General features: G+C 41.5%; 1 protein-coding gene across 1 annotated transcript in view; it reads left to right on the top strand.

The window, feature by feature from the left end:
* Positions 1–6,924: 6,924 nt before the first annotated feature.
* kcnt1b (potassium sodium-activated channel subfamily T member 1b) overlaps positions 6,925–15,854 on the top strand; it is a gene marked incomplete at both ends in the record, with an annotated part of 102,383 nt that continues 93,453 nt past the window's right edge. Inside the window, 3 exons of the mRNA XM_084176353.1 lie at positions 6,925–6,955; positions 13,898–13,946; positions 15,564–15,734. Coding sequence (XP_084032479.1) covers positions 6,925–6,955; positions 13,898–13,946; positions 15,564–15,734 — 251 coding nt within the window. The remainder of the gene's footprint in view (positions 6,956–13,897; positions 13,947–15,563; positions 15,735–15,854) is intronic.

The following is a 15,854-nucleotide window of genomic DNA, read 5'->3' as shown; positions in this document are numbered from 1 at the left end:
GTCCTCTGACAAATCAATTGTATGTTTCGGTGTTCCTCAAGGTTACGTTTTAGGACCACTATTGTTTTCACTATATATTTGACCTCTTGGTGATGTCATTCGGAAATACAATGTTAACTTTCATTGCTATGCGGACGACACACAGCTGTACATTTCGATGAAACATGGTGAAGCTCCAATATTGCCTACCCTGGAAGCCTGTGTTTCAGACATAAGGAAGTGGATGGCAGCAGATTTCATACTTATAAACTCGGACAAAACAGAGATGCTAGTTCTAGGTCCCAAGAAACAAAGAGATCTTCTGTTGGATCTGACAATTAATCTTGATGGTTGTACAGTCGTCTCAAAAAAAACTGTTGAGGGGTGCATCACCTGAGTGGGTTGAGTCACTGACGTGATCTTCCTGTCCGGTTTGTCGCCCCCTCGGTCTCGTGCAGTGGAGGAGATCTTCGTGAGCTATACTCACCCTTGTCTCAGGGTAGTAGGTTGGTGGTCTGTTGATATCCCTCTGGTGGTGTGGGGCTGTGCTTTGGCAAAGTGGGTGGGGTTATATCCTGCCTGGTTGGCCCTGTCCGGGGGTATCTTCGGACGGGGCCACAGTGTCTCCCGACCCCCCTCCCCCCCCCCCCGTCTCAGCCTCCAGTGTCTATGCTGCAATAGTCTATGTCCCGGGGGTCAGTCTGTTATATCTGGTGTTATTCTCCTGTCTTATTCTCCTGTCCTGTGTGAATTTAAGTATGCTCCCTCTAATTATCTCTCTCTCCCTCCCATCCCGGAGGACCTGAGCCCTAGGACCATGCCTCAGGACTACCTGTCTGATGACACCTTGCTGTCCCCAATCCACCTGGTCGTGATGCTGCTCCAGTTTCCACTCTTTCCACTCTTCTGCCTGTGGCTATGGAACCCTGACCTGTTCACCTGACATGCTACCTTGTCCCAGACCTGCTGTTTTCAACTCTCTCTCTCTCTACCGCACCTGCTATTTCAACCTCTAAATGCCCGGCTATGAAAAGCCAAGTGACATTTACTCCTGATGTACTGACCTGTTGCAACCTCTACAACCACTGTGATTATTATTTGACCCTGCTGGTTATCTATGAACGTTTGAACATCTTGGAGAAGAATCTGGCCTTAATGGCCATGTACTGTTATAATCTCCACCCGGCACAGCCAGAAGGGACTGGCCACCCCTCAGAGCCTGGTTCCTCTCTAGGTTTCTTCCTAGGAGTTTTTTCCTAGCTACCGTGCTTCTACATCTGCATTGCTTGCTGTTTTGGGTTTTAGGCTGGGTTTCTGTATAGCACTTTGTGACATCTGCTGATGTAAAAAGGGCTTTATAAATACAATGTGATTGATTGATTGGAGAATGTTCCTAGAACATTACCAAAATGTAAATTAAATGTAACCATGTTTGAACCTTTAGGAAATGTTATTTTAAAGTAATGAAATACTAAGAAAATAATTTTTGTCAAGTTTCTTAAATGTGCTGAGAATGTTCCAAAGCCAAGCAACTATCCTGCACCATTCCCAGAAAGTTGTGGGAAGGTAGTATGCAAAATAACCATAGGACAACCACACTCTCACAAAGCTCTAAGAAACATATGATTCTCAGAACGTTATGTGCTAGCTGGGTTATGTCATATTGAGTACTGTTGTGTTTTAGAGATCAGCTTGTTGATCGCAGTAGATGCAGCTGTTGTAGTAGCTCTAATCGATGTAAATACACAGACTGAGATTTTTTTTGTATGCATGTGTTTGCGTGCGTGCGTGTGTCACAGCCTTGATCTCATCCCCTAAATGTAAGAGCAATCAAAAATTACAACATTCAACATGCTGTAACTTACATAAACATTTGCCAAAGTCAAAGCAAACAATGTCCCTGGTCAAACTATACAGTTGAAGTCGGAAGTTTACATACACTTAGGTTGGAGTCATTAAAACGCGTTTTTCAACCACTCCACAAATGTCTTGTTAACAAACTATAGTTTTGGCAAGTCGGTTAGGACATCTACTTTGTGCATGACACAAGTAATTTTTCCAACAATTGTTCACAGACAGATTATTTCACTTATAATCCACTGTATCACAATTCCAGTGGGTCAGAAGTTTACATACACTAAGTTGACTGTGCCTTTAAACAGCTTGGAAAATTCCAGAAAATGATGTCATGGCGTTAGAAGCTTCTGATAGGCTATTTGACATAATTTGAGTCAATTGGAGGTGTACCTGTGGATGTATTTCAAGGCCTACCTTCAAACTCAGTGCCTCTTTGCTTGACATCATGGGAAAATCAAAAGAAATCAGTCAAGACCTCAGAAAAATATTTGTAGACCTCCACAAGTCTGGTTCATCCTTGGGAGCAATTTCCAAATGCCTGAAGGTACCACGTTCATCTGTACAAACAATAGTACGCAAGTATAAACACCATGGGACCACGCATCCGTCATACCGCTCAGGAAGGAGACGCGTTCTGTCTCCTAGAGATCATCGTACTTTGGTGCGAAAAGTGCAAATCAATCCCAGAACAACAGCAAAGGACCTTGTGAAGATGCTGGAGGAAACAGGTACAAAAGTATCTATACCACAGTAAAACAAGTCCTATACCAACATAACCTGAAAGGCCGCTCAGCAAGGAAGAAGCCAATACTCCAAAACCGCCATAAAAAAGCCAGACTATGGTTTGCAACTGCACATGGGGACAAAGATTGCACATTTTGGAGAAATGTCCTCTGGTCTGATGAAACAAAAATAGAACTGTTTGGCCATAATGACCATCGTTATGTTTGGAGGATAAAGGGGGAGCTTGCAAGCCGAAGAACAACATCCCAACCGTGAAGCACTGGGGTGGCAGCATCATGCTGTGGGGGTGCTTTGCTGCTGGAGGGACTGGTGCACTTCACAAAATAGATGGCATCATGAGGACGGAAAATGATGTGGATATATTGAAGCAACATCTCAAGACTTCAGTCAGGAAGTTAAAGCTTGGTCGCAAATGGGTCTTCCAAATGGACAATGACCCCAAGCATACTTCCAAAGTTGTGGCAAAATAGCTTAAGGACAACAAAGTCAAGGTATTGGAGTGGCCATCACGAATTTTTACTAGGATTAAATGTCAGGAATTGTGAAAAACTGAGTTTAAATGTATTTGGCTAAGGTGTATGTAAATTCCGACTTCAACTGTAACTATAAAACAACTGCATCCAGGGAGAAAGATATCTGTGGAAAAAAATGGTTTTAATGGAAGATAAGTGAGTGACGGCTGAATAGTCTGCATGGGAAGGTTCTGAGTGGTTGAGAGGCTTTGAAAGTAATAACGCTGGAATCAGCAAGCAGTCCCCCCTGAGCATTGACAAAATATCCAGTATTTTAAGTCATGTTGCTGGTTTCTCAAGTGCTGTACCATTCATTCAGTTCAGTCTCAGTGACTTCTTTCTACACAGAATATGGTGTCAGGATGAAAACACGTTTTGGTGATGAAATGTAATTTCCTTATGTTATATTAATACATTTTACCAAGACAAATATGATTATTCATGTTCAGAATCTTTCAGTGGGGTCTTTCTCTAACCTTTCATTAACAGCATATCCAACAAGTTGGATTTTGTAACCTAATACGTCTGATAATAACAATTATCATCTCTCAGAGCAGTCATCCCTCAGGGTCTCTATGCTGCCACCTACTGATAAGTCATCTCTCAGTGCAGTCATCCCTCAGGGTCTCTATGCTGCCACCTACTGATAAGTCATCTCTCAGTGCAGTCATCCCTCAGGGTCTCTATGCTGCCACCTACTGATAAGACATCTCTCAGTGCAGTCATCCCTCAGGGTCTCTATGCTGCCACCTACTGATAAGTCATCTCTCAGTGCAGTGCATCTATCAGAAAAAGTGGGGTTTCGAAAGGAGTTGGCGTTTAGAAAGGAACCATATTAGGAGAAATGCTAGTTTCGAAAGGAACCATATAGGGAGAAGTGGGGATTTCGAAAGGAACCATATAAGGAGAAATGGGGATTTCAAAAGGAGTCAACACTAGAAGCGCTGGAATTCCATAACTACTAGAACTGCCATGACTTGATATTTAAATTATTATTACTATTTAAAATATTCAATAACAAATAATAAATTGTCAAATTAATGTATTTTTCATAAGTTACAGTAGCTAACATTCACTAGCATTTACATTTATGAAAAACTTAACGTTACATACATGGCTACCGGTAGGTAACGTTCAAAGACACAGCTCACAGTGAGTGAATAGACATTTTTTTGCATACCTGAAATTCCTTACTGTCATCTCTGCAGACCATGACTAATGTCCGATAACCCAAACAACATCTTGAGTGGCACCTTTCCAGTGGTGGAAAAAGTACCCAATTGTCATACTTGAATAAAAGTAAAGATACCTTAATAGAAAATGACTCAAGTAAAAGTGAAAGTCACCCAGTAAAATACTACTACTTGAGTAAAAGTCTAAAAGTATTTGGTTTTAAATATACTTAAGTATAAAAAGTAAATGTAATTGCTCAAATATATCTAAGTATCAAAAGTAAAAGTATGATAATTTAATATTCCTTATATTAAGCAAACCAGACGGCACAATTGTCTTGTTTTTTTAATTTACGGATAGCCAGGGGCACACTCCAACACTCAGACATAATTTACAAACAAAGCATTTGTGTTTAGTGAGTCAAAAAAATCTACTTCAGTAGTACTTTAAAGTATTTTTACTTAAGTAGTTAACTCCACTGCACCTATCTAAACCCCCACTTCTCCTTATATGGTTCCTTTCGAACCCCCCCCCCCCCCCCCCCCCTCACTTTTCCTGAAAGATGCACTGCACTGAGAGATGACATCAGTAGGTGGCAGCATAGAGACCCTGAGGGATGACTGTTCTGAGAGATGATGCCACAGGTGGACCCCTCTTGATAATAAGCACTGATCTCTGTTGACATAGCGGTGCAGCTTTCTCGACGCAACTTTTGAGGATATGACATGTTGTGTTAGCATTACACGAGCTGAATGAAATGTAAAAAGCTTTGAAAATAAAAAGCTTGCGGTAAACTCAGTGCTCCGTTGACATTTCAGAGATACCTTGTTTTTGTGGGTAATCTTCGAAAAATAACAGGAATTTCGCATTAATATGAAAAGCGTATACTAAAATATGAAAATACTAGGCATACATGTCATGTCTCAAAATCGATATCTATCTTACCTCTTTATAGTTTTAGGTCCTGCATATTCGAAAAGAAAGATGAGGACTTTAACAGGAAAGTGAACCTGTCAGGTAGCCTTCACTCTCGCACAGGATCCAGACTAGCTGGCGCGATGCTGTGCAATTGTCCATATATTTGACTACTTTTTTCCCTTGCCTCCATTGATTTAGTCACCGTAATTTTGAACATCCTATAAGGGATCCAATAACTTCCGAACGGATTATGATAGAGACATTAGGTTTGGAATGTTAGTTTTCATAGAGGATGATCTGCACAATTAGCATATTATTTTACCAATTGGTCATAATATACGTTTTGGATTGGACACCCTACACAGAACATTAATATTTTATATTAATATTTGCATAGCAAGTTGCTGAGGACAGGGTGGTTGGAGGTGTCTAGAAACAAATACAATGTAATTTCTCAGATGTAGTGGTAGGCTATTGTCTGGTGTGGTGTTTTGCATGTACATAAGTGTTAATTTATTGTGTTTCCTGTTTCAATAAGTTTTGATCAAAGGAAATAAATGATTGCGATTTTTTATGGAAATTCAAGAATGCTGTACTATTTGTAAAAACTGTTTGATTGAGTTTTGAGATGCAGTCAAACATTTACAAGCATAAACATGTAGGCCTATACAACACAGACATTCTAGGTCAGTGCTATTCTATGTGGTTATTCCATAATAAACTGCAGTGTCAACAAGACACTTCTCAGAGAAGGGAGAAGGGAGGGCTGCAATCTCCTCCAACGCCACCAGAGGACTCTTGAGAGAGGATGAAGTGCACCTCACTATAATAACCTCTGGAAATCCAGCAGTATACAGTAGCCTACAACCTTCTCTTGAATGTTAGTCATATCATTCCCTACAGACAAGATTTCTGTGGAAATTATGATGAGTTCAAGTTAAAGCCCACATCTATAGATATTGCCAATTATTAAGGATAAAGGCTCCTAAACCTAATTCTGATAAAAGCTTTTTAATGATAGGTATTGCTCTTACACGGCGTCCCTATTCAGTGTACTACGCAATAGCTCCATTTATTACACGCCTACTTCGAAGAAGATGCAAAACCAAAACATAAAAATAATGTCAAGGTTGTCCGGTAGATGGAGAGTTTTGTATGGATGTATGTGTGTGGGCAAGGAGCGTCGGTTGGGTTCTGTGAATGTGCGTCCTCCCATCCTTACACATCCAATACCCTGCCCTTACACATGCACAGAGGAGGGGGACAGTTCCTGTGTGGCAGTGGACACAAAGCATGGATGATGCTATCCTGAAGGGACCACTGAGGCTGATGCTGTCTCTAGCCTGTATCTGCTTTGACATGCGTTTGATTCTTTTACAAAAAAAAACGTAAGTAGAGACTAGATGTTTCTGTTTTGTAAGAAAATGTCAACTTCAAGTTGTCTTTCAACAAGAACAGCAGCCTTGTAAAATCGAAAGATAAAAAGTCGAGATGTAGTGTCAGAAATATTTCTCCATGAGGACCAGAAGACAATCGGATACTTCTACCTGGGTGGACCCTCCTCTATCAGGGGCTTCAGCGGGGACAGTCCCTTTCTAATGTAGGCTAATTTATCCATGAAGAAGAAGGAACTTTCAGGCGACATTTAAATCGGAAGGCATCCGCCACCACTGCGACTCGACCGGGGCTGCACGGACAATGTGAAGTGGATGTTCTATCATATACAAGACGTGTGTTTACGATGATGGGACCACGGACACCGACAGATCCAGGTAAGGACTAAACTGGAGCCAGCAATAGTCTTGGCTTGGCTAACCTTTATTGTAATTGACCGAGAGTCAAACATCTGTTGGCTGGCAATGCATTGTTGTCATCAACTGCAGTGTATTCAACTTTTAACATTGTACACAGCAAATTGGCCTGTGATGATTTTTCATTGTAACATTTCTAGTGTTGATTCAGGAGTTAAAGTCACTCTGTAAGAGTGAAATTAACACTCAGTGGTGTAAAATAACCACCAGTGTTGGTGTTAACCAAAGTTATTGATTTACACTGTGGAGAGTAAAACAGTCCCATCTAAACGACACCCATCATTATCATATTTCCCAGTATGCTCTACTGCAGGTAGATCTTTGAGGATTGTTTTTAATATCTGTGTTTTTGCATGTACATTGATTGATTGATTGATTGATTAATAATCTTATGCTACACAAAGATTAAGAACAAACATTTGTCTAAACTAATCAAATCAGTTAGTTAGATTTATTGCACCCTTTACTGAAATGGTTGTTCTAGGTTAAATGGTTTAGATAGTGTTTTTTTCCCCTAAAGTCTCCTAACCCTGACAGTCATTCTCAATGTAGGTTACGGGTGAATACAAATTCAATTCATGGATATTAGTGATGGGAAGTTCTGTGATGCGTGATTTGAAAGAGTCAGGTGCAGGATGGTAAATCACAGTATACAGAGTTTATTCCGTAATACAGAGAAAATACCCCGGCAATACAAAAATACACTGAGCTCAACCGAGCTACTAATCCTCACAATAAACAATCACCCACAAGGACAAGGGGGCAGAGGGAACACTTATACATGTACTAATGAGGGGATATGAACCAGGTGTGTGTAAAGACAAGACAAAACAAATGGAATGATGAGATATGGAGCGACAGTGGCTAGAAGGCCGGTGACGACGAACGCCGAAGCCTGCCCGAACAAGGAGAGGAGGCAGCTTCGGAGGAAGTCGTGACAAGTTCGGCTCTTTTTACTGATTCTGGTCTTTTCAACTTTTCAAAAATAATGAATCTTTCAACTCATTTCGTTCATTTGAATCTGTAATACCCAGAGCACGCAGGACCCTATACCGGCAAATAATGAACTGAAAACTCAAGAGTGTCATGATTCTACAAGCCTCAAGTTTACATGTCATTCACCATAAGTGGCTTATTGGAGCTGTAATTTGTGACTGAGACTTGTAAAAGTGTGCTTTAAACAATGTAAATTTGTTGATTGCTAGGCATACAAATATTATTATTTCTTGATACATTTGAAGCAAAGTCTAGTTGTGGCCAGACTAGATTGTGAACAACTCTTGGTGGAATGCATTGCTTGACTTCCGTGAGGGCGATAAGCACAAAGTCGTTTACGAACTGCAGCACCCCAAACGATTTGTTTTCGAGTTTGAGTTTATTGAACAGAGACTGTGTGTGTTTTGGTTCTACAAAGCTGTGTCTATCAAAACATTCAATAATTAATTAATTGCATTTATTCTTGCACCATGCGATCAATTACAAGTAAACATGTATTTTTCTTGTCTATGCTGTTATTGCTGCCTGCAGCATGATCTATTTTACAGTTGTTGGTCGGAGCACGTCTCCGGAGCTGCTGAGCCAGAGGAGCACTTATTAATCCTGCTGTAGTCATTGTGGCCAGCAGGTCAAATGAACGTCAAAATGAACGAGTCTCTCATAAAAACGAAGGATGACTCTCAAGTCAGTAAAAATAGTTGTTCAAAAATAACTAATTGTTCGCAAACTGCACATCACTATTGGATATCCTTACTCTGGCTGTATTCCAATAGAAATTACACATCACTTTGCAAGCCAGCATAATGTGACTTGCAAGCCTGATGTGGCCTGTAAACCAGGAGTTTCCTAACACCACTGTTAGGGTAAAACTAGGCCATCAACTAGGCCAATTTGTAAGGCCTTATGATATATGTAATGTATTGTCATAGAGTTATGTTTTTATTGATAACATTTGCCTAGGAACTCACTTGGTGAAAGCCACAGGCCTTTAAAATAAAAGAATTCAACAACCATGTCTCTGTCACTAACATATATAGTCATGGGTGTTAGCTCTATAATTACTCAAAAAGAAAAGGCACCCTGGGAAATATGCAAATTAGCCTTTACACCATACAGTGTTAAAACAACACCCAAAGCTGATTTACTGTAACACTAATATCTTACACTGAGATAGTGTAACAGCGTCAGCACAAAGCAAAGTGAGTTCAGTTTGCTCTAAATCAAGTGTTATGTTTTACACTGTAGGTGTTGTGTATTACTCTACAGTAGAGCTATGCAAACACCACAATTAAGTTCCTTTGAACACTCTAAGAGTAAAATGGGGAACACTGAAACAGAATTAAATCTTTAACACTTTCAAAAGTGTTATTTTAACACCAGTACAGTTGGACTCATATTTTCACTGAAGAAGTGTCAATTCTACACTTTAAGACTTAAATGTAGAACACTGCAACAGAGTTAACACTTTTGAAATTGTTAAAGATTTATTTTAACACCAGTACAGTGGGACTCATATGTTCACTGAAAATAGTGCGCATTTTACGCTTTCAGAGTTAAATGTATACCATTGATTTTGCTGTGAGGCTGCTGTGCTATGTGTTGTTGCCATAATTCCAAGTCTTTGTGGAGAAAATACAAAATGTAGAGATGAGGAAGTTTGGCATTGTTGGTCAATATTACTCTGAATGCATTGTCTCAGGTTTTTATTTAGTAGTTGTTTATTTATTTACTTCACTTCATTAATCATAAAGAGCCATTGCTATTGCAAAACATTTTCCAGAAAATCCAGATGTGTTTATTATTCAGTGAGCTGATTATCAGTTTGCCACTAAAAGCAGACAGTCATGTTTCATGTTGTAAGTTAATATAAATCATAACAGTACGGAGCAGAATAAGCATCGTCACTTCCAGAGGCCTCAAAGCATAAATGATTAATAAGAATACCTAGTACTCCTTGTCCTAATTCTCATCATTCCCCAAATGTATCTTCCACCTCAGGAACACATTTTCCTCCTCCCTCCATATATTTGTATTTGCCCCATCTGCTCTAGTCTCTCTCCACTGAGTACTATATTCTCTATTATCAACTGGGTGGTTCGAGCCCTGAATGCTGATTGGCTGACAGCCGTGATATATCAGACCATAGACCACGGGTATGACAAAACATTTATTTTTACTGCTCTAATTACGTTGGTAACCAGTTTATAATAGCAATAAGGCACCTCGGGGTTTGTGGTATATTGCCAATATACCACATCTGTCACGACTTCCTCCGAAGCTGCCTCCTCTCCTTGTTCGGGCAGGCTTCGGCGTTCGTCGTCACCAGCCTTCTAGCCACTGCCGCTCCTCATCTCATCATTCCATTTGTTTTGTCTTGTTTATTACACACACCTGGTTCATATCCCCTCATCAGTACCTGTATAAGAGTTCCCTCTGCCCCCTTTTCTTTGTGTGTGATTGTTTATTGTGGAGGTTAGTTTAGCTCGTGGAGCTCCATGTACAGTGGGGAGAACAAGTATTTGATACACTGCCGATTTTGCAGGTTTTCCTACTTACAAAGCATGTAGAGGTCTGTAATTTTTATCATAGGTACACTTCAACTGTGAGAGACGGAATCTAAAACAAAAATCCAGAAAATCACATTGTATGATTTTTAAGTAATTCATTTGCATTTTATTGCATGACATAAGTATTTGATACATCAGAAAGGCAGAACTTAATATTTGGTACAGAAACCTTTGTTTACAATTACAGAGATCATACGTTTCCTGTAGGTCTTGACCAGGTTTGCACACACTGCAGCAGGGATTTTGGCCCACTCCTCCATACAGACCTTCTCCAGATCCTTCAGGTTTCGGGGCTGTCGCTGGGCAATACGGACTTTCAGCTCCCTCCAAAGATGTTCTATTGGGTTCAGGTCTGGAGACTGTCTAGGCCACTCCAGGACCTTGAGATGCTTCTTACGGAGCCACTCCTTAGTTGCCCTGGCTGTGTGTTTCGGGTCGTTGTCATGCTGGAAGACCCAGCCACAACCCATCTTCAATGCTCTTACTGAGGGAAGGAGGTTGTTGGCCAAGATCTCGCGATACATGGCCCCATCCATCCTCCCCTCAATACGGTGCAGTCGTCCTGTCCCCTTTGCAGAAAAGCATCCCCTAAGAATGAAGTTTCCACCTCCATGCTTCACGGTTGGGATGGTGTTCTAGGGGTTGTACTCATCCTTCTTCTTCCTCCAAACACGGCGAGTGGAGTTTAGACCAAAAAGCTATATTTTTGTCTCACCAGACCACATGACCTTCTCCCATTCCTCCTCTGGATCATCCAGATGGTCATTGGCAAACTTCAGACGGGCCTGGACATGCGCTGGCTTGAGCAGGGGGACCTTGCGTGCGCTGCAGGATTTTAATCCATGACGGCGTAGTGTGTTACTAATGGTTTTCTTTGAGACTGTGGTCCCAGCTCTCTTCAGGTAATTGACCAGGTCCTGCCATGTAGTTCTGGGCTGATCCCTCACCTTCCTCATGATCATTGATGCCCCACGAGGTGAGATCTTGCATGGAGCCCCAGACCGAGGGTGATTGACCGTCATCTTGAACTTCTTCCATTTTCTAATAATTGCGCCAACAGTTGTTGCCTTCTCACCAAGCTGCTTGCCTATTGTCCTGTAGCCCATCCCAGCCTTGTGCAGGTCTACAATTTTATCCCTGATGTCCTTACACAGCTCTCTGGTCTTGGCCATTGTGGAGAGGTTGGAGTCTGTTTGATTGAGTGTGTGGACAGGTGTCTTTTATACAGGTAATGAGTTCAAACAGGTGCAGTTAATACAGGTAATGAGTGGAGAACAGGAGGGCTTCTTAAAGAAAAACTAACAGGTCTGTGAGAGCCGTAATTCTTACTAGTTGGTAGGTGATCAAATACTTATGTCATGCAATAAAATGCTAATTAATTACTTAAAAATCATACAATGTGATTTTCTGGATTTTTGTTTTAGATTCTGTCTCTCACAGTTGGATTGTACCTATGATAAAAAATTACAGACCTCTACATGCTTTGTAAGTAGGAAAACCTGCAAAATCGGCAGTGTATCAAATACTTGAGTGGACTCCTGAGTGGCGCAGTGGTCTAAGGCACTGCATCGCAGTGCTAACTGTGCCACTAGAGATCCTGGTTCGAATCCAGGCTCTGTCGCAGCCGGCCGCGACCGGGAGACTCATGGGCGGCGCACAATTGACCCAGCGTCGTCTAGGGTAGGGGAGGGAATGGCCGGCAGGGATGTAGCTCAGTTTATAGTGCATGACGTTTGCAACGCCAGGGTTGTGGGTTCGATTCCCACAAGTATAAAAAAAATATGTAATCGCTAACTGTAAGTCGCTCTGGATAAGAGCGTCTGCTAAATGACGTAGATGTTGTTCTCCCCACTGTATTTTGTATCACCGGGATATTTCACCCGTGTGCCTTGTTGTTTACCAGTGCGCCTGATTACGCACTGGAGTGTTTGACTCATTGCTGCGTACCGCTGTGCCTTCGGAATAAACCCTTTTATTCTCTGATTTACCCTCCTGCGCCTGACTCCTTTCAAATTACCACGCCACAACAGCTAACTAAGGGCTGTATCCAGGCACTCAGCATTGCGTCATGTATAAGAACAGCCATCAGCCGTGGCATATTGGCCACATACCACACCTCCTTGGGTCTTATTGATTAATTATCAAGTGACTCATTTCACAGACTGCCAGTACCAGGGACCAAATCTATTATGTATGTGTCACTGTGTACCCATTCTCAGAGGCAACATCGCAGGAATTCATAAGTAAGAGACATACCACACATTCACACACAAATCGCTTCACCTCCACTCCCACTCTAATCTGGCCCCCTATCATCTCCACATGCCCTCCCCTCCCCCCTGTCTGACAGAGTGGCTTCTCTCCGTTGAGCAAAGTGAAATGAGCAAAGTTGTTTGGAGAGGAAATTGTGTGAGAGAGAGAGAGAGAGAGAGAGAGAGAGAGAGAGAGAGAGAGAGAGAGAGAGAGAGAGAGAGAGAGAAGAGAAGAGAGAGAGAGAGAGAAGAGAGAGAGAGAGAGAGAGAGAGAGAGAGAGAGAGAGAGAGAGAGAGAGAGAGGAGAGAGAGAGAGAGAGAGAGGAGAGAGAGAGAGAAGGGGAGAGAGAGAGAGAGAGAAGAGAATAGAGAGAAAGAGAGAAAGATGGAGATGGAGAGATAAAGAGAGAGCAACCACGACAGAGAGAAATGATAGAGTCTCACATATAATTTATTGTGATAGAGTCACCATGGCTATTACAGATGAATCACCAACACCTAAGCTTCTAATTATAGATTGAACTATAGGATAGTACATAGATTGTGACACACTTGTTAGCCCAGAACATGGCTCACCAGATCAGGAATCCATTACAAGCAGAGATGTGATAGACTACAAAATCAATGCAATTGTCTTCTTATTTTCAAAACCCATCACATTCCCTTGTGTTTGAGGAACAGCACATTCACACATTGTGTTACACAGTGTGTTATTATTACAGAACATCTGAGAGTCACTTTACCGCTTGTTGATCATCAAACGCTCCACTTAGTACATTGGATAACAGTACTTTGAACATGCACAGGGTTTTATGAAACAGTTAGTGTGTTACAGTGAGACAAGCCATCCAGCAGGGTTATCCCAACAAGTCTCAGGCATCAGCTGAGTGTCGGAGTAATCCTCAGGAAGAAAGTCAAAGGAAGAGTGCTACCTTCTGAGGGATTGGCTTGCTTAGCAGCAGCACAGACTTAAGCTAAAGTACTGTAAATGCTGTGTGTGTAATAATCACGTTACATATCATGCTTTCTGACCTTAATAGATTCATTATTCATCTCTCTCTCTTTAATTTCCTAAATCCCTCGCCAAGAGGGGACTATGAGCACGTCACGTCGATCCTCGAGTTCCCATGGAGACAGGTAATGTTCCGACCTGTTTAATTCCTCTCAATGTGACACGAACTGACATAAAGTATATTGGAAGCGGGTGCTTCCTCACAGGTGTGGTTCCAGAGTTAATTAAGCAACTAAAACATCCCATCATGATTAGAGTCATGTATAAAAATGCCTAGTTGCCCATTATTTTGGCTACCATGGCTAGAAGAAGACTTTGAAAGAGGGGCCTCAAAGCAGCATATGGGGTTTAAAGGGTGTGTGTGTGTGTGTGTTTGTCTCAGTCACCAGATCTCAATCCAATTGAACACTTATGGGAGATTTTGGAGACAGCATTTCCCACCACCATCAACAAAACACCAAATGTCTTGTGTTGCATCCTTCCAATAGAGTTCCAGACACTTGTAGAATCTATGCCAAGGTGTAATGAAGCTGTTCTGGCGGCCCAACGCCCTATTAAGACACTTGACATTTTAGCAGACGCTCTTATCCAGAGCGATTTACAGGAGCAATTAGGGTTAAGTGCTTTGCTCAAGGGCACATCGACAGATTTTTCACCTAGTCGGCTCGGGGATTAGAACCAGTGACATTTCGGTTACTGGCACAACGCTCTTAACCACTAAGCTACCTGCCGCCCACTTTAGTTGGTGTTTCCATTATTTTGTCAGTTACCCGCATCTAGCCTCAGATGGTCTCTCTGTATCCTCTGGAGGGTTTTCATGCATGACTTGATGTGAATCAGAGTATTAGTTCAGATAATGTTTACCCCTCCACAATCAAATCACATTTCTTTTATTAGAATTATTAGCTTTCTATTATAAATACGTTTGTCACAGAACACTGAACACAGAAACCGAGACCCAGAGTTCAGTAATAATGAAAACATAATGTATTGTCACTGTGTGACAAAACTGCACATTTTAGAGTGGCCTTTTATTGTCCCCAGCATAAGGTGCACCTGTGTAATGATCATGTTGTTTAATCAGCTTCTTGATATGCCACACCTGTCAGGTGGATGGATTATCTTGGCAAAGGAGAAATGCTCAATAACAGGGATGTAAAAAAAAATCATGTGCAAAATTTGAGAGAAATTAGCTTTTTGTGCATATTTAACATTTATGGCCTCTTTTATTTCAGCTCATGAAACATGGGACCAACACTTTACATGTTGTGTTTATATATTTTTTCAGTATACATGTTTTCCCATGTAATGAAAATATGCCCAATCCGCACACACACACACATCGACCCAGATATGAACAAATCTCCTGATGAAAATGTAATTTCCTTTTCTGCTTGTTTGTCATCTCGTTCCCTTTAATTGCAATGGAAAGTTACAGAATAAGAAGAAAGAAAGTATACTGGTTATGCTTGTTGCATCTTAATGTCAACCACTGAGATATGTCATCGTTTTATGTCTGTGCTGTCAACAACTCAAAAAAATATAATATTTCCAATGTGAGACTAACATCCTCAGTGCTCTGTCAGGAAATCAACATGTCTGAGTGTCAGAGAGCAACTCAACATGTCAGAGGTCAGAGATCAGGTCAAAAGCCAGCCAGCAATCAGAGTGTGTATCAAAAGCCAGCCAGCCAGCCAACAATCCATATTTCTTATATTTCTATATCTCTATAATCCTATCAGGTCATCGTCCACTGAGACCCTGCAGAAGAGCAACAGCAGCAACACTGGAGTTATTCTGGACATCTCAGCCCTGAAGATGGCGGAAGTGGACTCTGAGGTCCCCCCTCTACCGCCCCGCTTCCGCTTCAGGGACCTGCTGCTGGGGGACCAGTCTTTTCAGAATGACGACAGGTAGCCACCACAATCAACTATAATACTTCTGGCCAGAACATAATATGGCCCAGGGGCACTCATTAAAAAGTCCTGGAATGGCCACGGTGTGTGTGTTTGTGTGTGTATGTGCATCATGTG

The sequence above is a fragment of the Coregonus lavaretus genome, assembly GCF_964263955.1.
Source record: "Coregonus lavaretus genome assembly, chromosome: 14".
Lineage (NCBI taxonomy): Eukaryota > Metazoa > Chordata > Actinopteri > Salmoniformes > Salmonidae > Coregonus > Coregonus lavaretus.
This window is presented reverse-complemented; position numbering and strand designations above follow the sequence as displayed.